This window comes from Sus scrofa, chromosome 12, assembly GCF_054392235.1.
Source record: "Sus scrofa isolate SSC_HxYL_T2T_F1_AM1 chromosome 12, Sscrofa_HxYL_maternal_Yorkshire_Landrace_v2.0, whole genome shotgun sequence".
Taxonomy (NCBI): Eukaryota; Metazoa; Chordata; class Mammalia; order Artiodactyla; family Suidae; genus Sus; species Sus scrofa.
Window position 1 is genome coordinate 44,526,673 of NC_139394.1, and position 20,874 is coordinate 44,547,546.

General features: G+C 49.8%; 1 protein-coding gene across 44 annotated transcripts in view; it reads right to left on the bottom strand.

The window, feature by feature from the left end:
* Positions 1 to 351: 351 nt before the first annotated feature.
* The window catches only part of LIG3 (DNA ligase 3), a 51,723-nt gene continuing 31,200 nt past the window's right edge, over positions 352 to 20,874 (bottom strand). For 9 of the 44 annotated variants that reach the window (XM_021066161.2, XM_021066158.2, XM_084982829.1 and 6 more), the window contains 15 exons: positions 20,489 to 20,655; positions 20,297 to 20,374; positions 19,649 to 19,817; positions 10,139 to 10,294; positions 8,384 to 8,515; positions 7,784 to 7,863; positions 6,733 to 6,820; positions 5,200 to 5,277; positions 4,870 to 4,993; positions 4,158 to 4,300; positions 3,790 to 3,864; positions 3,239 to 3,385; positions 2,568 to 2,760; positions 2,144 to 2,226; positions 352 to 1,146 (listed from right to left, as the gene is read on the bottom strand). In XM_021066161.2, the coding sequence (XP_020921820.1) occupies positions 913 to 1,146; positions 2,144 to 2,226; positions 2,568 to 2,760; positions 3,239 to 3,385; positions 3,790 to 3,864; positions 4,158 to 4,300; positions 4,870 to 4,993; positions 5,200 to 5,277; positions 6,733 to 6,820; positions 7,784 to 7,863; positions 8,384 to 8,515; positions 10,139 to 10,294; positions 19,649 to 19,817; positions 20,297 to 20,374; positions 20,489 to 20,655 (1,947 nt within the window). In that variant the 3' untranslated portion in view covers positions 352 to 912. 44 annotated transcript variants of the gene reach the window in all.

Consider the following 20,874-nt stretch of genomic DNA (forward strand, 5'->3'; position numbering starts at 1 on the left):
GCTCAGCAGCCCAATGTGGCTGGTTCACAGCAGCCCGCGGAGATTTACAGAATGTTTCTAGTGAACTGTACTCATCTATGCGAAACTGTTTTCCTTTATTCAAGTAAATCAGCCTCGAGTGGCACAGGGCCCATTCTCTGCAAGCAGCGATGTGGACTTGTCCTCAGGTGGGTTTTAAAGAGCAGTCGTGTTTCTGATTTGGAGGCCCGTGTCCTCCAGAGGAGTAGCCCCAACGACCTCCCTTTGCTTCAGAAAGGCCCCATGTTCCTACCTGATCCTGGTTCCCTCCCTTCAAACTGGGACCCACACCCTGTAATAGGAGAACACAGAGAATTAAGACATAAAATTCGCTTTGTTTTCTTTCAAATGAGATTTCATTCCTGGCAAAAAGGGCCAGGCTGAATACAAGTTTTGCCAAATAGAAGCATTTCTGAGGACAGGTCTTTTAAATACAACTTTAAAATGAGCCTGGAAGTAGAAGGGACAGGCTAGGGAGAGAAGACTGCCACCAGGCCTGGCTCTGGGGACAGAGCTTCAAGAGCCTGCCTTCCCGTCACTCCTTCATCACTAGGGGAATTGGGGGTGAAGGGGGAGGACAGAGATACTCCAAGACTGTGCATTTGTTTTTTGTTTTTTTAAAAAAGCTTATTTTTAAAGAAGGAAAAAAAGAAGACAAAACCAGCACCCAGATCAGGAAGATCTGCGTAGAGCAGCAGGAGAGGCTAGCTTCACTGGTGGTACCGCAGCAACCAGCTCCAGTCGGGAAGAGACTGTGCGAGGTTGGTGGGTTTGGGAAGACTTGGCGCAGCCTAGAGAAGAAAGCCCATGCCCACCCTGCTGGGTCCGGTGCCTGCCTGCCCAGCCGGAGCCCAGGCCAGGGGGAGCGGCGCGGGGGCAGGGGAGGCAGCAGTCCTAGCAGGGAGCCAGCAGCCTCCGTTTCCGGATACATGCCCAAATCCACTCCGGGGACACCTGCTGGGCTGCAGGGTTCTGGTCCCTGCTACCCAGCACATGTGTGGCCGAGGCCACGTCAAATTCCTGCACCAGGTCCCCATCGAATGCCACAAAGTAGCGTCTGAGCCGGCTGAAGTCTGGCGTGGAGGGCGGCAGGTAGAGCCGCACCCCGGTGAAGATGTCCAGCAGCACCTGCAAATGCACAGCGGTCAGGCGGGCCGTGCCGGGGCAGATGGCTCTCCCCCTGGGGAGCCGAGATCAGCCAGGAAAGGGGTTACAACAGGAGCCAAGAGGGAGCCACGGGCAGGACGTGGTCAGGACACGAGCGGAAGGGGTTTACTGGAGAACGGTGTGGCAAAACATCAAAACCCCCAACCTCCAGATGACACAGGACCGACACACCCTTCCGTCCTTGCCTAGAGAAAGCAGGGCGAGGAGACGGCCCCCACAGGGGGAGAAGTGTTTGTCCTCCTGGGCTGGGGGAGGGCAGCAATGCTGCTCGGTTGCTCAGGGAGTCTACTGTGTGCATGAGCTGGACGAGGGGCCAGGAGCCCTGCTCAGGACTGCACGGATTCCAGGGCGGAGAAGATGGAAAGTTTCTCCGGGTTCTCAGGGGCTGGGTCCAGCGCCTGAGTTGCCAGACCTCCACGCTGCTGCTTGGGCGGGGTGGGGGCTGAGGTGGCGCAATCACCATGGAGTGACCCAGGGCCTACTTCTCCATCTGCCCTTTGGGCCATCAGCTCCCCCGGGGCTGAGCAGAGTCACTGGCCTCAGTAGGGGCTCAAGAGCTGCTGTCAAACCAAAGACTGGCGAGGGGGCACGAGAGGGGAAGGACGGTCACCAAGCCAGTGCCCTCTCCCGCTCTTCGCTGGCTGGCCCTGTTCACAAACTCACACTCCCACACCCGGACTGGGCTGCCTCCCCTTTAATGTCAACTGTGACCTGGGCTGGCTGTTCTATCTCCTGCCTGCTGGCACAGCTCTCCTTCCTCTCTGCTCGCTGGCCGGCCGCCTCTGCAAGGCAACAAGAGGGCACGGGTGGAGCCGAGGCCCTGCCGGCCCAGCCCACGGCCAGGAGCAGCTGCAGGAGGGCAGGTAGTCCTGAGGAGCAGCTTTGCTCATCTCTCAGAGTTCAAGTGCAGACGGTTGGGAGCCCAAGGCCCCCCGTGCAGCGCTAGTCTCACCCTCACCTTTGCCTGGCAGGGGGTCTCGTCTGGAGCCTTCCGCTTCTCCCCCACTTTCACAGGGGAAGGCTTTGCAGCCAGCTTGCCGCCTGCAGGAGAGAACTTGGGATAAGGACGCAGAAGAGGGTCGGGGAGCTGAAGTCAGAGCCAGGCCCTTCTTCTGCTCTGAGAGGGGAGGAAGGGCTGTAAGCAGAGCCTTTAGTTCAGAGGTGGCGCCTCCCAGAATCACAGGCTCTCCCAGGGGCCTGTCATTCAGCTCTGCAGAGCAGGAGTGTGCCCAGAACAGCCTCTGGCCCAGGGCTGGACACACAGCAGGAATGCAGCCCACGTCAGCTGCGGTGGACAGAGTCACATGGCCTCACGGCTGGAGTGTGTCGCTGGGTCCCGCCCTCCCGCCTGCTCATCACCCCAGCACCTCCCTTCTCCTTACCGCCTTTGCTGTTGGAGCTACTCAGCTTCCCTCCTGCCTTCTTGCCGTTGGGCGAGGCCCTCGGGACCTTGTGGGACACTGCTGGCCCCGAGGGGCCCTCGTTCTCTCCACTGCTGCCCCCAGTGGTGGAGCTCCCCTCATCTCCGGCCACTAGGGCGAAGGCCGCGCGCTCCTTGGACAGCTGGTACAGTTCCTGGGGGGAGAAGGTCGGTGCATCACCCCTTCCCAGCCACCGGCCTCAGGCAGCCTGTGGGGTACGTCTTGGGCACACGTGGCTGAGGAACAACGAGGGGAGAAAGAGCAGGGAAGAGCGGCTGCTTCCTTGATACTTTTCTAGCTCTGGCCCTGTCTCTGGGAAACGGGCACAAATCACTGTTCTCTGTTCCCGGGTTCTTATCAGCACCACAGACCATAGTAGCCTGGGGCCCGGGGTCTGCGGGAGGTTGTGACAGGAGCACTCCCTCCCTGGGACCCCAGCAGGGCTCTCTACTGGGAGATGTGGGCGGAGCCCCAGTGCTGCTGCCCCTGGTCCTGCAACGGGTCCGCCCGCCCTCCTCGCCCGTCTCAGTGCCGTGGGTGGAGGAGAGCATGGAGGGCACGGGAGGCAGGCGCCCAGGGTTCCCAGGTTGGGACAGGGGCAGAGGTCACACACGCAGCCCAGGAGCTGGCACCTTGAGTTGGGGGAGATTAGTGGCGGACTTCCAGTCCTTATCATCACGGATCCGGGTGCAGCGAGGGAATCGGATGGAGATCCCGTCGGCTGTGTGAGCCTCGGATCTGGAGAATTCGGCCCCTGTGATCTCCCACACGGCAGCTTTCTGTCAGGAGAAGTCGGGTCACTCACCGGTTAAGGAGAAAACATCTCCCAACCAGCTAGAAGCAATGGAACCAGGGAAACCCCACAAGCCATGGCTAACAACAGGGAGGCAGGTTCAAGTACCACTGCTGCTGCTAATGCTGTGTGACCTTAGGGCGGCCCTGGTTCTTCCCTGGGCCGCGGTTTCTCTGTGGGAGCAGGAAGGAAGTGGGCCAGGTCACTTGTAGAGCAGAGGATGGGCAGTCCCCTCCTCCGTCTACTGAGGATGACTCAGTGCTGACTGGTGGTCCCTGGGCCTGTCACTTGGCCAAACAGGCCAGGTCCCCACCCCTGGGTGGACTGTCTCCATGGCACCAAAGAACAAGCTCATTCAGGGGCTAGAGGAGCGCGGGTCCAAGCTGATACCTTTGGGTCTGGGACGATGAAGTCAGGGTAGTAGATCTTATTGATTTTCAGCCAGCCGGGGATCTTGCTGGGATCCTGGAGGAGAAAGACGCTGGACCGGGCCATTGCCCAGACACGACTTAATCCCTTTCTGGTCCCGGGCTCGTGAGCAGAGGTGACCTGGCACTCAAGGCTGCGCCTCGCCCCAGGGCGTCCTCCCTGCCCCAGAGGCTGTGGTCTGGAGAGCATGCAGGCCACCTGCCCCAAGCTGGGAGCTCAGAACCTGAAGGCCAGGGCTGCTCCCAGGCCGAGCCGCAGCTCTCCTCTCGGGGGAGGCGGCTGAACGGTGCCCTCCGAGCACAGCCGTCCAAGAACGCGGCCCTCCTCACCTTGCTGATCTTCACCATGTCCAGCTCCGTCTGCAGGCGGGCGAGCGTCGCGTCGTCGTGGCCGCCTGCGCACTTGGTGACTGTGCACCACTTCTGGCTGCTCGGGTCATAGCAGCCCATGAGGAAGATGGACATCATGCCACCTGGGAGAGGAGGGCTGAGCTGTGGGTGGGGAGCCACCTCTGCCGCCCCGATGCTCAGGGCGGGCAGCCTGCTGGGCAGGAGAGGGCCCGGGCTTGGCTTCGGGGTGCCAGCGCTCGGCTTCTGGATCCACTTCTCACTAGCTGGGCGAGTGTAACCTTTATTTCCCTCGATTTGCTCGCCAGTGAATCCAGGGTCATCACACGTCACGCTGGGCTCTGGTGGAAGAGGAGGCAGGATGCCTCCAAGCACCAGCGCCTCAGACCCCAGCCTCCCCTCCAGTCCGGAAATTGAGATTTCTTCCCCCTGAGGAGAAAGCTGCTGGGCCCTGAAAAAACAGCTGGTAGTGAGCTTCTTTGTGCCAGGCTGGCGCAGGGGAGTCTTGCCTGATCTGTCCCTGCCCGGGTCTGCAGCTCTCAGTGTCCCCACCTGAGGGAACATGGGTGAGCTTGCGGCCCCTGACCCCAGAACCCTGGCCACGCTAGCAGATCAAGCCAGGAAAAAGGCCAGCTGTGCCCTGAGTGATACCTTTCTAAGAAGTACCACCCCAGAGGCCAGAGGCCACCCTGACCTTTGCTCCCTTGCCCATAGAAGGCCCCAAGGACCACGAGGTCAGCTGTGTCAGCCATGGCCCCCTCGTTCAAATAGTCTTTCTTCACTTTCAGCCAATGACGCTTTCCAGGCTCATAGGTGCCCTGAGGGGAAGCAAAAGAGACCACAAACTAGAATGGAAACTCCATGTGACATACTAGCCTGTCCCAGTGCCCAGCCGCTCTGCTCCAGGCACTATAGGAAACAGACACGAGCTCATCCTCTAGAGCCAGAGCCCTCAGCGCCCGCCCCCGGCACCGCCAGTTACTGCGCCACCTCCCGGTCAGGGCGGAGCCTGCGACCCTCTTACCTTCACGTCCTTGAGCACCAGCCCTTCCAGCCCCTCTCGGATCACCCGGTTGATCATGTCCACCAAGTCGGAAGCTTTCTGAGGGCAACAGGAGAGACGCTGAGGTTGATGTGAGAACAGAGAAAGACTGTGGGAGCGAGGCGGAGGTTCTTTCTCACACACTAGCAAAGTGCCCACTGAAAACAGCCTGACTTGAATACCAGGAACAAAAGGTCTTGCAAAGCAGCGACCAACCAGAGAGCTGCTTCAGCTTCGGGACACCGGGAGCCCGCCTGGGAAGGACGTTTCATACCCTGTGCTCCCAGGGGCAGACTAGCAATGAACACAAGCCAACCTGCTCTCACTGGGCTTGGCTTTATTGTACTTTGCAGACCTTGTGTGGTTTTTTTTTTTTTTCCCTTTTTAACAAATAAAAGGCTGTGGCAACCCTATGTTGTCAGAAGATGGTTAGTATTTAAAAAAATTTTTTTTGGAGTTCCCGTCGTGGCTCAGTGGTTAACAAAACCAACTAGGAACCGTGAGGTTGCGGGTTCGATCCCTGCCCTTGCTCAGTGGGTTAAGGATCCGGCATTGCTGTGAGCTGTAGTGTAGGTTGCAGATGTGGCTCGGATCCCGTGTTGCTGTGGCTGTGTTGTAGGCTGGCGCCTACAGCTCTGATTAGACCCCTAGCCTGGGAACCTCCATATGCCACAGGAGCAGCCCAAGAAATGGCAAAAAGACAAAAAAATATAAACAAACGAACAAACAAATAAATAAATATATATGTATTTTTTTATGGCCACACTCATGGTATATGGAAGTCCCCAGGCCAGGGATCAAATCCAAGCCTCAGCTGTGACCTACACAACTGCTAGATCTGTAACCCTCTGTGCTGGCCCAGGGGTCAAACTTGCACCTTTGCAGCCACCTGAGCCCCATTAAAGACAATGCCAGATCCTTAACCCGATGTGCCCCAGTGGGAACTCCTTTAGCAGTATTTATTTTTTGGTCTTTTTAGGGCTACACCCAAGGCACATGGAGTTTTCCAGGCTAGGGTCTAATTGGAGCTGTAGCTGCGCCTACACCTCAGCCACAGTAACGTGGGATCCGAGCCACATCTACAACCTACACCACAGCTCACGGCAACGCCAGATCCTTAACCCACTGAGCAAGGCCAGGGATCGAACCCGCAACCTTGCGGTTCCTAGTTGGATTCGTTAACCACTGAGCCACAACAGGAACTCCCCAAGTAGTATTTTTAATTAAGGTTTATACACAATTTTTTTAGACGTAATGCTATTGCTCACTTAGAGTAAAAAACTTTTCTATGTACCGGGAAACCAAAAAAGTCACGTGACTTATCTTACTGTGATTTGCTTTATTGTGGTGATCTAGAACCAAATCTATAGCAGCTCTGAGGTCCGTCTACAGGCACATCAGCCTCCCTCACGGGAAAATCGTTAAGACTCACTCTCCGCATCGCATCTGACCCAAGGAGTTCTCTGCCCTGCTTCCAAACCCCAGGACACTGCCCAGGGTGGGATCGTCCCTCACCGAGACTTGCTTCATTTCCGAGAACATGATCCGGTTGGGAATTTCAACCATGTTATCGTGAAGAAACTTGCGCCGCTCACACAGAGGCCTGAAGGGACAGGAGAGCCGAGGTCAGGCTAGGGTCCTCCCATCCCCTGGAGCAGGTCTCAGCGGGGAAGGGGCACAAGAGTAAACCGCGGCTTCAGGAGAGGCTGTGCCACGGCTCAAGGCCCTCGTGTCTAGCGGTTCTGCCTGTCCAGGGGGACAGGGCTCTGCTGGGCCCAAAGACGGACAGCAATGGTCCACAGCACCGAGCCGCTGCATTGCTGTCACTCCTATTTCTACCTCATCAGCCCAAACAGTCTATAAATTCTGATCCCACTTGAAAAATGACTCTCATTTTCTGCAGGCTGCCTCACCCCAGGCCCAAGGCGGGCTAGGGCTGGGGGGTCAGCAGGCTGACAGGCCTCAGCACTGCAAGTCTAAACCCCACCTCCTACCCCCAGAGTTCTTTCTCCTTCGTCTCCTTCCCCGTCCACACTCAAGGATGTGGGCTGGCATGGGCGTGGGGGCAGGCACACACGTCTACGTGAGGAAGGGGCCCAAGAACTGGATGTAGCCAAGTCAGGGTGCTCGTTCTCCCTAAGATGGTCCCAACCACAGACCCTGACAACCACAAGCTTCCTGCTGTTGGTCTCTTCCAAAAATAAAACCTCTGGGCTGAAAAGCATCTGCCTTATATACCCAAAGGTGCTACTGCACAGAGAGACTGAAACCCTACTGTGCTCACAGGCTGTATCTCATCCACAGTCTGTTTTGCTGTAGCTCAGAGACTTCAGTGGGTGGTTGGGTTTCCTCTGTGCCTTAAACCTTCAGAGCCAAGATCTAGTCAACACCTTGACTCTTCCGAATGCTGAATGGGGAGCTAACTGGGGAGCAATTGCGCACCCTTCTTGGCTCCCTCCTGCTGTAGCTCCTGGGCACAATGAGGCACATGCTCCAGCCCCTTCTCCCTCCTTTCCAATCTGAAGCCCCCACCTCCCCACCCAGGAATCAAAAAACTATTACTCACCTATCCATCAAGCTGACATCGTTGAAGTAGATACAATCAAAAACAAACAGGCAGACGTTGGCATCCTGGAAGGCAGCTTTCTGTGAGGGAGAAAGGGGTAATAGGTACGGGAGTCGAAACAGAGCTAACAGAGCATGAAAAATGAGGGGCTCCAGTCCTCTTCCAGAGGCCCTCTGAAGCACCTGACACAAAAGTCCCATTTGTGCTCTGAAACCCACTTGGCAAGTGGTCCCAAATGGGGACCAACCTGACTTTAAGTCAGCTGTCACTAATAGCCTTTTTTGGCCACACTTGCGGAACATCAAAGTTCCTGGGCCAGGGATCAAACCTGTGCCACAGCAGCAACCTGAGCTGCTGCAGTGACAATGCCAGATCCTTAACCCACTGAGCCATAAGAGAACTCTGTACTAGCTCTTTTTACGCAAAACACAAAATCACAACACATCTAACCTCAGGGCTAAATTCAGAAACAGCTCAGAGACGAAGATAAGCTCGACCCTAAGTAAGCGATACATTCCTCTCCATTCAGCCAGACAGCACAGAGGACACACACGCACACGTGCACACGCCACTCTTGCACATTTGGTCCTGAGCTGGTACCTTGTGCACTCCCAGAGTCCCAAAGGGCAGTGGTTTGCCTGTCTTGTTGTCGATCAGAAGCACCTCAGAGTCTAAGATCATGCTGTGGCCCCCAGGGAAAGCCTGGGGGATGAAGTCCTTAAAGTGGGCCACCTGGAGGCAGAAGGGTCACTCAGGTGAGGGAGACGGGTCACAGAAGGCAAAAGCCAAGCCCCAGAAGGGACACACAACACCAACTTGTTCAAACCCAGCTAACATGCAAGAGACCTAGGCCTCGGCAACCACCTAGACAAGGGGTCAGCTATGTTTCAGGATCTCTGCCAAGACCCAGGAAGAGGTCAACCTGGGCTGAGGTCACTTTCTATGGGCTGCAGAAGAGAATGTGCAGGAAAAAGGAAGAAACTGAGGAGAAAGTGCAAATGAGGGGGAGAAGGTGGGACAGACAAACAAGGAATGGCGGGAGGGAGGGAGGGCAGGCAGGGATTTGTGCAGGAGAACAGACTGGCTGGAAAAAAGATGGAAGGAAGACATGAACCCCATCAGCAGCAGCGAGGAAAGGGAGGGGGTGTTCTCCGGGTGGGGCTCTGAACCCACAGCCGTCTTCAGAATGAGGAAGAAAAGGACGTCTGGAATTGGATTTTTTCCTGTTAATGGCAGAGCCCTTAACGGTCCTAGACAGGAAAAGGTCACTGTAACTCACGGCGGCCCCTGCCGAGTGATGCCACCAAGGCGGCCCAGGGAACATGACTGTGGTCCAGCCCTCCCCTGGGCAGGGCACTGAGGCCACCGCTGCCTCTGGCGCTCGGAGTAGGGACAGGAAAGGCTGGAACATCCGCACCACTCTGCTTTCACCCCCGGCCCAGCCCCCCATGAACCAAAGCCCGGAGGGGACGAGGATGAATGAAGCTTTGGTAAGGGAGGGCAGGGAAGCGGCTCCCAGGCTGGAAAGCTGTGCTCAGGCTCCTTCCTGAGGAGCAGGAGGTGCCCCTGGACAAGCTGCCAGGAGCTGTGCCCTGCAGTGTGACCAAGCCATCCCCACAGAGTGGCTGAGCTACGGACCAGAGCCCCACAGCATGCCCTCCCCTGGGGCCCTGGGAAAGTGAGTCTGAGCTGGGATCCATCTGTCTCCAAGCTACTGGAGCTCATGTCCCCACGGCTTCTCCCTGGGCACACCCCCAGAGGCTCCCAGAGACCGTGGGAGCTGAGAAGGGCTGAGGGGGGAGGTCTCAGTGCCCCTTGATTAAGGGCAGGAGTCTGAGCTCCCAAGGTCCCCAAGGGACTGTGTTTACCTCTGAATGTAAGCTTCCGGGGGGCAGAACTTCTGTCTTGTTTTTCCGGCTGTATGTGCATTACTGGAATAGTACCCAGCACAGACTAAGCACTTGATCAACAGTTGCCGAATGAATTAATGAATGACAGCACAACAGCTCTTTGCATCTGAGCCACGGCTTAGCTAGGGGGAGCACAGAGGACACGGAAACGCCATAGACAATGCTGCGTGTTGCTGGCCAGCTGAGCTTCTGCCCTGGCATCGCTGAAGGCACCATTGCCCCTGGGCTCCGTGCTGACAGCCTCAGAGTCTCACTCTTGGCTGTCCCTGCTAAGCAGCCTCTCACTACTGGAGGACTCCAAAAATGAACAAATTCATTCGTTCATTCAACAAAGACAAAGCAGGCCCTATTTTGCACCAGAGCTGGAATGGCTATGGAACAATGGCTCTGAGATGCTTAGAGGCAGGAAGAGAAGGAGGCAGAGAAGAAAGGAAGGGACCTATACCTTGTGCGGCAGGACGGGCTTGAGACTGCGGCTGAAGTAGCTGAAGTGGTCCCCCTTCTTATGCACCTGGACTCGCTCTCCGTCGTACTTGATCTCAGAGAACATGCCATTCGGACACTTCTTCATCGCGTACTCGATGGACTTGCAGGCCTCGGCCTTGGGGTGGGGCAGGAAAAGCCCTGAGACTTACAGGTGCCCCTCCGAGGGGCTGCCCAGCAAGGACAGCACAAGCCCGGCTCCCAGGGACCAAGAGCCAGAGCACACCCTCAGGGCAGCCTGCCGAAGAGGTGATGGGAGTGACAAAGGCTGGGCAGTGTTGTATCCTGACCATAAAAGCATCGCTGGACTTGACCCAGGAGCTTGTGTTCTGAGCAATAGGAATGCGACTCATTTGTGGAACAAATACAATTCTATTGAAACACGACTTGTTTTTTTTTCCCTTGATAATTTAGGGTCTTGCAGGGTCTCTGGCTTATTACTAAACACATCAGATAGCTCAGCACAGGAGGTACACAGAACACAGGGGTCAGTGAGGCTGGCAGGGATCTCTAGGACAGGACACGACACAGGAGTGCTTATTCCCATACCTGTGCCATCTTGACTCAAACAACAACGATTAGAATCTTAGGGGTACTTCCACATGTCAGATCATAAACATCATTTCATTTCATCCTCAATGGCGTATCTTAGGTGATAAATATCGTTTTAGCTTTATTAATGAGAAAACTGAAGTATGCTGAGGTTGAGTGCTCTTGTGAGGCTACACAGCTAGAAAAGGGCAGGAATCAGATGTGAACCTAGGCCCAGCTCCAAAGCCCGTGTGGTTAACCAGCAAACTGTACAACTCAGGACACTCTTCAAATGACAGACTGTAGAAGAGACTCCAGGAAGAATTCTTATATAAGTCAGAAAGGCCACTAATGGAGGTACCAGCCCTATCCCTGGGTGGAGATCTCACTATTTTGGAGCTGGCTGTCCTACCTACATTCCTAGAAGAATACGTCTCTGTCCCAAAGACAGAACTCCAGACCAAGGCTTCAGTTACCCACACAAGACAGTTTCATCAAAAGCACCACACACCACTGCAACAGTGCAAAGGCGCTCATGGTAGGCATGGCCGGGGGCATGGAAGGTTCTGTAGCACACGAGAAGCCAGGCCTGAGAGGAAATCCCACTTCTCATGAAATGAGCAGAGGCCAAAGAGCTGGTCTTCATTCCTTAAGCTTCCTCGCCTTCCAGAAAAAAAGGAGACCCGAGACACCCAGACATAGAGAGCCTGGCTCTGCAACCAACCCTCAGAGCTACTTGGAGGCAGATCACGTTACTTGACACATCCACCTGACTTCAGGCAAGATGACAGATGAACCGCTCTAGGCAGATGCTCCAGAATCACTCACATAGGGAAGCTAAAGACCAAGAGAGGCTAAGTAACTTGCTCAAGTTTTACAGCTTGTTGGAGGCAGAGCCGGGCCTTGACCTTGGGCTCATCCACCAGGTCATGCCAACCCCTCCTTTGCCCTGGCTCCCCCATCGAGAAACATCCTCTGTATCTCTCTTCTTCCCTCTCCAACTCCTCTGGCCAAACTGCACAGGCCATCAACATCATACACTATCAGAACCCTCCTATACAGGTGCTGGGAATGTAAGGTGGGGCAGCCACTATTGAAAACAGTAGGGAGGTCCCTCAAAAAACTAAAAACAGAACTGCCACATGGTCCAGCAATCCCACTTCTGGGCATATATCCAGAAAAAACTCTAATTCTGAAGATACACGATGCACCCCTTGTTCACAGCAGCACTATTCACAATAGCCATGACATAAAACCCACCTAAATGTCCTCTGACAGATTAACAGATAAAGATGTGATACATACATAAAACGGAATACTATTCAGCCATAAAAAAGAATAAAATAATGCCATTTGCAGCAACATGGATGGACCCAGAGTTTATCACACTAAGTGAAGTAAGTCAGAAAGGGAACGACAAATACCACATGATATCACTAATATGTGGAATCTAAAATATGACATAAATGGGAGTTCCTGTCATGGCGCAGTGGTTAACGAATCCGACTAGGAACCATGAGGTTGTGGGTTCCATCCCTGCCCTTGCTCAGTGGGTTAACAATCCAGCGTTGCCGTGAGCTGTGGTGTAGGTTGCAGACGCGGCTTGGATCCCGCGTTGCTGCGGCTCTGGTGTAGGCCAGCGGCTATAGCTCCGATTCAACCCCTAGCCTGGGAACCTCCATGTGCCACGGGAGAGGCCCAAGAAATGGCAAAAAGACAAAAAAAAAAAAAAAAAAAAAAAAGACACAAATGCCCTTATCTATGAAACAGAAAGACTCACAGACAGAGAGAACAGACTTGTGATTACCAAGAGGGAAAGGAGTAGGGGAGCGATGGAGTGGGAGTTTAGGATTAGCAGATGCAAACTAGTACACAGAGGACGGCTAAAGAACAGGGTCCCATTGTACAGCACAGAGAACTACACTCAGGAGATGGGATTAAGATCGCAGAGTAGAAGGACTGGAGCTCAACTTCTCTCCTAAAATCAAAAAAAATCACAACTAAAGGCTGAGCAATCTTCAATCAAATGGACAGGAAACCTTAAAAAAGATATCCCACTCCAGAAGACAAAGAGGTAGAAGGTGTGATTATGTGATATAAGCAACCTCATACCTCCTGGGTGGGAAGCCCCACAGACTGGAAAGTAACTGGTTCACAGAGACTCACCTACAGGAGAGAGAGTTCTGAGCCCCACATCAAAATCCCACATGTGGGGATCTGGCTCTGGGAGAAAGAGCCCCTGGAGCATCTGGTATTGAAGGCCAGTGGGGCTTGTGCGCAGGAGCTCCATGAGACTGGGGGAAACAGAGACTCCATTCTTAAAAGGCGCATACAGAATTTCACGAGCACTGGGTCCCAGGGCAAAGCAAAGTCTCCATAGGAATCTGAGTCAAACCTGACTACAGTTCTTGGAGGACCTCCTGGGAAAACAGGGGTGAATGTTGCTTGTTGTGAGGGAAGGACATTGGAAGCAAAGCCCTGGGGAATATTCAGCAGCATGCCTTTCTCTGGAGGTGGCCATTTTGGGAAAATCTGGCCCTACCCATTAGGGCTGAGAAGCCCCAGGACAAACAACAATCCAGGTGGGATCACAGCCCCACCCCTCAGTGAACAGGCTGCCTAAAGACCCCTCAGGCACACAGCTGCCTCTAATCCCATCCAGAGACAAAGCCCCACCCACCAGAGGGATAAGAATCAGCTCCACCCACCAGTGGGCAGGCATGAGTCCCTCCCATCAGGAAGCCTAGAGAAAGCCCTGTACCAACTTCAGCCACAAGGGGGGCAGACACCAGAAGTAAGAGAGACTACAACTCTATTACCTGTAAAAAGGTCACCACACCAAAAACCTATAAAAATGAAAAGACAGAGAACTATAACTCAGATGAAGGAGAAAGAAAAAACCTCAGAAAATCAGCTAAGCCCCACCCACCAGAGAAGATTCTCAGCTTCCAGGAAAAAGACTAGATTGTTGATGCTGAAGATGATGCAAGACATTAGAAATAAACTGGAGGCAAGGATGGATAACTTATAGGAAACAATGAGCAAAGAGATACAAGATATAAAACTTAAACAAGAAGACATGCAAAATACAATAACTGAAATAAAAAATTCACTAGAAGCAGCTAACAGCAGAATATAGGAAGCAGAAGAACCAATAAGCGAGGTGGAGGACAGATCAGTAGAAATTACTGATGTGGAACAGAAAAGAGAAAAATGATTGAAAACGAATGAAAAGAGTCTCAGAGAACTCTGGGACAATGTTAAATGCACAAACATCCGTATTATAGGGGTGCCAGAAGGAGGAGAGAGAGAGAAGGGGACAGAAAAAACATTCCAAGAGATAATAGCCGAGGAGTTCCCGTCATGGCTCATGTGGTTGATGAATCCGACTAGGAACCATGAGGTTGCAGGTTCGATCCCTGGCCTTGCTCGGTGGGTTAAGGATCAGGTATTGCCGTGAGCTGTGGTGTAGGTCACAGATGCAGCTCGGATCCCACATTGCTGTGGCTCTGGTGTAGGCCGGCAGCTATAACTCCCATTTGACCCCTAGCCTGGGAACCTCCATATGCCACGAGAGCGGCCCTAGAAAAGGCAAAAAGACAAAAAAAAAAAAAAAAAAAAAAAAAACAAAACACCAAAACAAACAAGAGATAATAGCCGAAAACTTCCCTAACATGGGAAAGGAACCACTCACTCAAATCTAGGAAGCACAATGAGTACCATATAAAATAAACCCAAGGAGGAATACATTAATCAAACTGACCAAAATTAAAGACAAAGAGAAAATATTGAAAGCAGCTAGGGAAAAGAAACAAATAACATACAAAGGAACCCCAATAAGGTTATCGGCAGATTTTTCAGCAGAAACTCTGCAGGCCAGAAGGGAGTGGCATGATACACTTAACGTGATGAAAGGAAAAAACCTCCAACCAAGATTACTTTACCCAGTAAAGCTCTCATTCAGATTTGAAGGAGAAATTAAAAGCTTCACAGAGAAGCAAAAGCTAAGAGAATTCAGCAACACTAAACCAGCTTTACAACAAATACTGAAGGAACTTCTCTAGGCAGAAATGAAAAGGCCATGACAGGAAACAAAAATACCTCAAATGACAAGGCTCACCAGTAAAGGTATACATACAGTAAAGATACGAAATCATCCATGCACAATTATACCACCAAAATCAGAAATCATGATAAGAGGTGGGTACAAGTGCAGGACACTGGATATGAACTTGCAATTAAGAGAACAACAACTTAAAACAATCTCATTTATATATAAGCTCTTACATCAAAACTTCATAATAACTGCTAACCAAAAATCGACAATTGATACACAAACAAATAAGAAAAATCATCTCAAATACAACACTGAAGACAGTCATCAAACCAGAAGAGGAGAGAACAAGAGAAGAAGGGAAGAAAAAAGAGCAACAAAAACAAATCCAAAGCAATTAATAAAATGTCAATAAGAACATACATATCAATAATTACCTTAAAGGTTAATGGACTAAACGCCCCAACCAAAAGAGACTGGCTGAATGGATACAAAAACAAGACCAATATATATGCTGTTTTCAAGAGACGGACTTCACTTCTAGGGACACATACAAACTGCAGGAGAGAGGATGGAAGAAAATATTCCATGCAAACGGGAATCAAAAAAAGCTGGAGTAGCAATACTCTTATCAGACAAAATAGACTTTAAAATGAAGAAGAGTCTAAGGGACAAAGAAGGTCACTACATAATGATCAAAGGATCAATCCAAGAAGATATAAAAATTTTAAATATCTACGCACCCAACACAGGTTCACCACAATATATAAGGCAACTGTTAACAACCTTAAAAGGACAAATTGACAATAACACAATCATAGTGGGGGACTTTAACACCCCACTTACAGCAATGGACAGATCATCCAGACAGAAAATCAATAAGGACACATGGGCCCTGAATGAAGCATTCAGGTGGACTTAATAGATGTTTATAGGACATTCCATCCAAAAGCAACAGAATACACATTCTTCTCAAGTGCACATGGAACATCCTCTTAAGACTGATCACATCCTGGGCTACAAATCCAACCTCAGTAACTTTAAGAAAACTGAAATCATATTAAGCATCTTTTCCAACCACAACGCTATATGACTGGAAATCAACAACAATAAAAAAACTGCAAAAGGCACAAACACATGGAGACTGAACAACATGCTACTAAACAACCACTGAGGAAATTAAAAAATACCTAGAAGCAGGAGTTCCCGTCATGGCTCAGTGGTTAACGAATCTGACTAGGAACCATGAGGTTGCGGGTTCGATCCCTGGCCTTGCTCAGTGGGTTAAGGATCCTGCATTGCCTAGAGCTGTGTTGTAAGTCACAGACATGGCTCAGATCTGGCGTTGCTGTGGCTCTGGCGTAGGCTGGCAGCTATAGCTCCGATTAGACCCCTAGCCTGGGAACCTCCATATGCCACGGGTATGGCCCTAGAAAAAAAAAAAAAAAAAGAAAAAAAACCCAAAAAACCTAGAAGCAAATGACAACAAAGATATGACTCTCCAAAACCTATGGGATGCAGCAAAAGCTGTTCTAAGAGGAAAGTTTATAGCAATACAAGCCCACATCAGGAAACAAGAAAAAGCTCAAATAAACAAGCTAACTTTACCTCTAAAGCAGCTAGAGAGAGAACAGACAAGACCTAAAGTTAGTAGAAGGAAAGAAATCATAAAGATCAGAGCAGGAATCAATGAAATAGAAATGAAGAAAACCACAGAGAAGAATCAATGAAATGAAAAGCTGGTTCTTTGAAAAGATCAACAAAATCGATAAACCCTTAGCCAGACTTAACAAGAAAAAAAGAGAGAGGACTCAAATCAATAAAATTAGAAATGAAAAAGGAGAAGTAACAATAGACATCACAGAAATACAAAGGATAAGAGACTACTATATGCAACTATACACCAATAAAACGGAAAACCTAGAAGAAATGGACAAATTCCTGGAAAAGTACAATCTTCCAAGACTAAACCAAGACGAAATAGAAAAGATGAACAGACCAATCACAAGAACTGAAATTAAAACTAATTTAAAAACTTCCAACAAACAAAAGTCCAGGACCAGATGGCTTCACAGGTGAATTCTATCAAACATTTAGAGAAGAGCTAACACCTCTCCTTCTGAAACTATTTCAAAAAATTGCATAGGAAGGGATACTCCCAAACTCATTCTATGAGGCCACCATCATCCCGATACCAAAACCAGACAAGGATATCACAAAAAAAGAAAACTAGAGGCCAATTTCACTGATGAACATTGATGCAAAAATCAACAAAATACTAGCAAACCACATCCAACAATACATTCAAAGGATTGTACATCATGATCAAGTGGGATTTATCCCAGTGATGCAAGGGTTCTTCAATATCCACAAATCAATCAGTGTGATACACATTAACAAACTGAAAAATAAAAACCATATGATCCTCTCAATAGATGCAGAAAAAGCCTTTGACAAAATCCAACACCCATTTCTGATAAAAACCCTTCAGAAAGTGGGCATAGAGGGAACCTACCTCAACATAATAAAGGCCATATAGGACAAACCCACAGCTAACATCATTCTCAATGGTGAAAAGCTGAAAGAATTTCCGCTGAGATCAGGAACAAGACAAGGATGTCTGCTCTCACCACTACTCTTCAACATAGTTTTGGATATGTCCTAGCCACAGCAATCAGAGAAGTAAAAGAGATAAAAGGAATCCAAATTGGAAAGGAAGAAGTAAAACTATCACTATTTGCAGATGACATGATACTATACCTAGAGAATCCTAAAGACTCTACCAGAAAACTGTTAGAGCTCATCCACAAATTTGGCAAAGTCGCAGGATACAAAAATTAATACACAGAAATTGACAGCATTTCTACACACTAACAATGAAAGATCAGAAAGAGAAGTTAGAGAAGCAATCCCTTTACCATCACATTCAAAAGAATAAAATACCTGGGAGTAAACTTACCTCAAGAGTCAAAAGGCCTATACTCTGAAAACTCTAAGACACTGATGAAAGAAATCAAAGATGACACAAACAAATGGAAAGACACACCATGCTCTTGGATTGGAAGAGTCAATATTATCAAAATGACTATACTACCTAAGGCAATCTACAGATTCAATGCAATCCCTATCAGATTACCAAGGACATTTTTCACAGAACTTGAACAAAATATTTTAAAGTTTGTTTGGAAGCACAAAATACCCAGAATAGGCAAAGACATCCTGAAAAAGAAAAATGGAGCTGGAGGCATCAGGCCCCCAGACTTCAGACTATACTACAAAGCAACAGTCATCAAAACTGTATGGTACTGGCACAAAGACAGAAATACAGATCAGTGGAACAGGATAGAAAGCCCAGAATTAAACCCATGTACCTACAGTCAACTAATCTAAGACAAAGGAGGCAAGAATACACAATGGAGAACAGACAGCTTGTTCAAGAAGTGGTGCTGGGAAAACTGGACAGCCACATGTAAAAGAATGAAATTAGAACACTCCCTAACACCATACACAAAAATAAACTCAGAATGGATTAAAGAGCTAGATATAAGACCAGCTACTATAAAACTCTTAAGAGGAAAACATAGGCCAAACACTCTCTGACATAAGACAGCAACATCTTCTCAGATCCACCTCTTAAGAGCAATGACAGTAAAAACAAAAATAAACAAATGGGACCTAATTAAACTTAAAAGTTTCTGCACAGTAAAGGAAACCCTAAACAAAACGAAAAGAAAACCCACAGAATGGGAGAAAATCTTTGCAAATGAATCCACTGACAAGGGATTAATCTCCAAAATTTATAAACACCTCCTACTGCTCAATATCAAAAAAAACCCATCAAAAAATGGGCAGAAGATCTAAACTGACAATTCTCCAAAGAAGACATACGGATGGCCAAAAAACACATGAAAAGATGGTCAACATCACTCATTATTAGAGAAATGCAAATCAAAACCACTATGAAGTACCACCTTACACCAGCCAGAATGGCCATCATCAAAATGTCTACAAACAGTAAGTGCTAGAGAGGGGGTGGAGAAAAAGGAACCCTATTACACTGTCGGTGGGATTGTAAATTGGTGCAACCACTGTGGAAAACAGTATGGAGATTCCTCAGAAAACTAAAAATAGAACTACCATTTGATCCAGCAATCCCATGCCTGGGCATCTATCCAGAGAAAATCATGACTTGCAAAGACACAATAACTCTGATGTTCACTGCAGCACTATTTTTAATAGCAAGATGTGGAAACAACCTAAATGTCCATCGACAGAGGAGTGGATCAAGAAAATGTGGTACATATACACAATGGAATATTACTCAGCCATCAAAAGGAACAAAACAGCGGCATTTTTAGCAACATGGATGGACCGAGAAATTATCATGCTAAGTGAAGTCAGCCATACAATGAGACACACCAACATCAAATGCTTTCACTGACATGTGGAATCTGAAACGAGGACAGAATGAATTTCTTTGCAGAACAGATACTGACTCACATACTTTGAAAAACTTATGGTTTCCAAAGGATACAGTTTGGGGGGTGGAGGGATGCGCTGGGGTTGTGGGATGGAAATCCTATAAAAGTGGATTGTAATGATCATTGTACAACTACAGATGTAATAAATTCATTGAGTAAATGAAAAAAAAAAAAAAAAAAAGAACTATATTCAGCATCCTGTGATAAACCATAATGGAAAAGAATAGGAAAAAGAATATACACATGTATCGCTGAGTCACTCTGCGGTACAGCAGAAATTAACACTACATTGTAAATTGACTACGCTTCAATTCAAACAAAAAGAACATCATACCCCGTCAGATCTCACAGGGAAGGAGAGTGGCCTGGCAGAGGAGTAGCGAACAGGCCAGAGCAGCGTCCTTACCAGCATGGGCTGCACCGGGGTCATCAGTGAGGCCTGGACACTCAGGGCTCGTCTCTGGCCTGGCTCCTTCTCCACCTCCTGCTCGTTGCGGAGGACCCGCTCCACCACATCCTGCAGGTTGCGCGAGGCTTTGAAGGCTTCATAGGCATTGGGGTCTAGGGCATCTAACCTGCCGAGGTGGACAGGAGCAAGGAGACAAAAACCACTGCCTTTGACCTTATTGCTTTGGATGGCATGGCAGACTGTCCCTAGAGATGGGAGAGGCAGGATACTAGTCTACGGGGAAGGGGTTATGGTCTACTGTTTAAGGACTTTCATAGTAGAGAAAGCTCTTGGAAAACTCAGCTCTTGAGATACTGTGCTGCATGGATGCTGCCCTAGCAAAGAGGCGTTTGGAGTGGGCAAGCGACTTGTACTGTACCTATTGAACATGCTCCATGTGGTGGACTTCAACAACCCTGAGAAGGGTACTGTTACCTCCATGCTACATATGAGACCATGGAGGCTGAGCTAGGTCAAGTGACGGGTCCCACAGGAAGGAAGAAGGTACAATCAGGATTTAAATCCAAATCAGGACTTCAAAGTCCTGACACCAGCTGACAACAAAGGAAGTGGGTAGCTTCAGCTGTCAGAGGAGCTGGTACTTACACGTGTTTTGCACCTGAGTTCATCTTCAGATCATGTTTGATCAGCCTGATGATGCACTTAAGGTCATTGGCTGTACACCTAGAGGGATGAGGCACATTCCACTGGGCCTTTGAAGAGCTCTGGACTCCCAAACCTTCCTTCCCAAGTGAGTCCACCTCCCCAGGCCCAGCCCTCCCCGGGCAGCATGCCCACCTGGAGGCGATGTCCTGCAGGGCCTGTTGCTGCTCGTCCTCCTTGGTGAGCTTGGAGAGCCGCAGAAGGAACTCGTCCACCTCCTGGATGGTAAGGAGGCTCTTGGCAGCTGGGGGAAAAGACTTGCTCTGCTCAAAGAAGACTCTGACTGTCTCTGACACGTCACCCTGTCTCCAAAAATCAAAATGCCACTGCAGCAACCCCAAAGAGACCAAGTGTAACCCCCAAGCCCCCAGGACTAAAGCTGAATCAGAGATTTCAACCAGAGCTCCTGTCCCCAACCCACACATATGGACCTCACTTCTTAAGAGAATCCATCCCACCCACAGTTCCTGCAAAGGGCACCTCCATCCACTGCAGAATCTGGCCGCCTGCCTTAGCTGAGA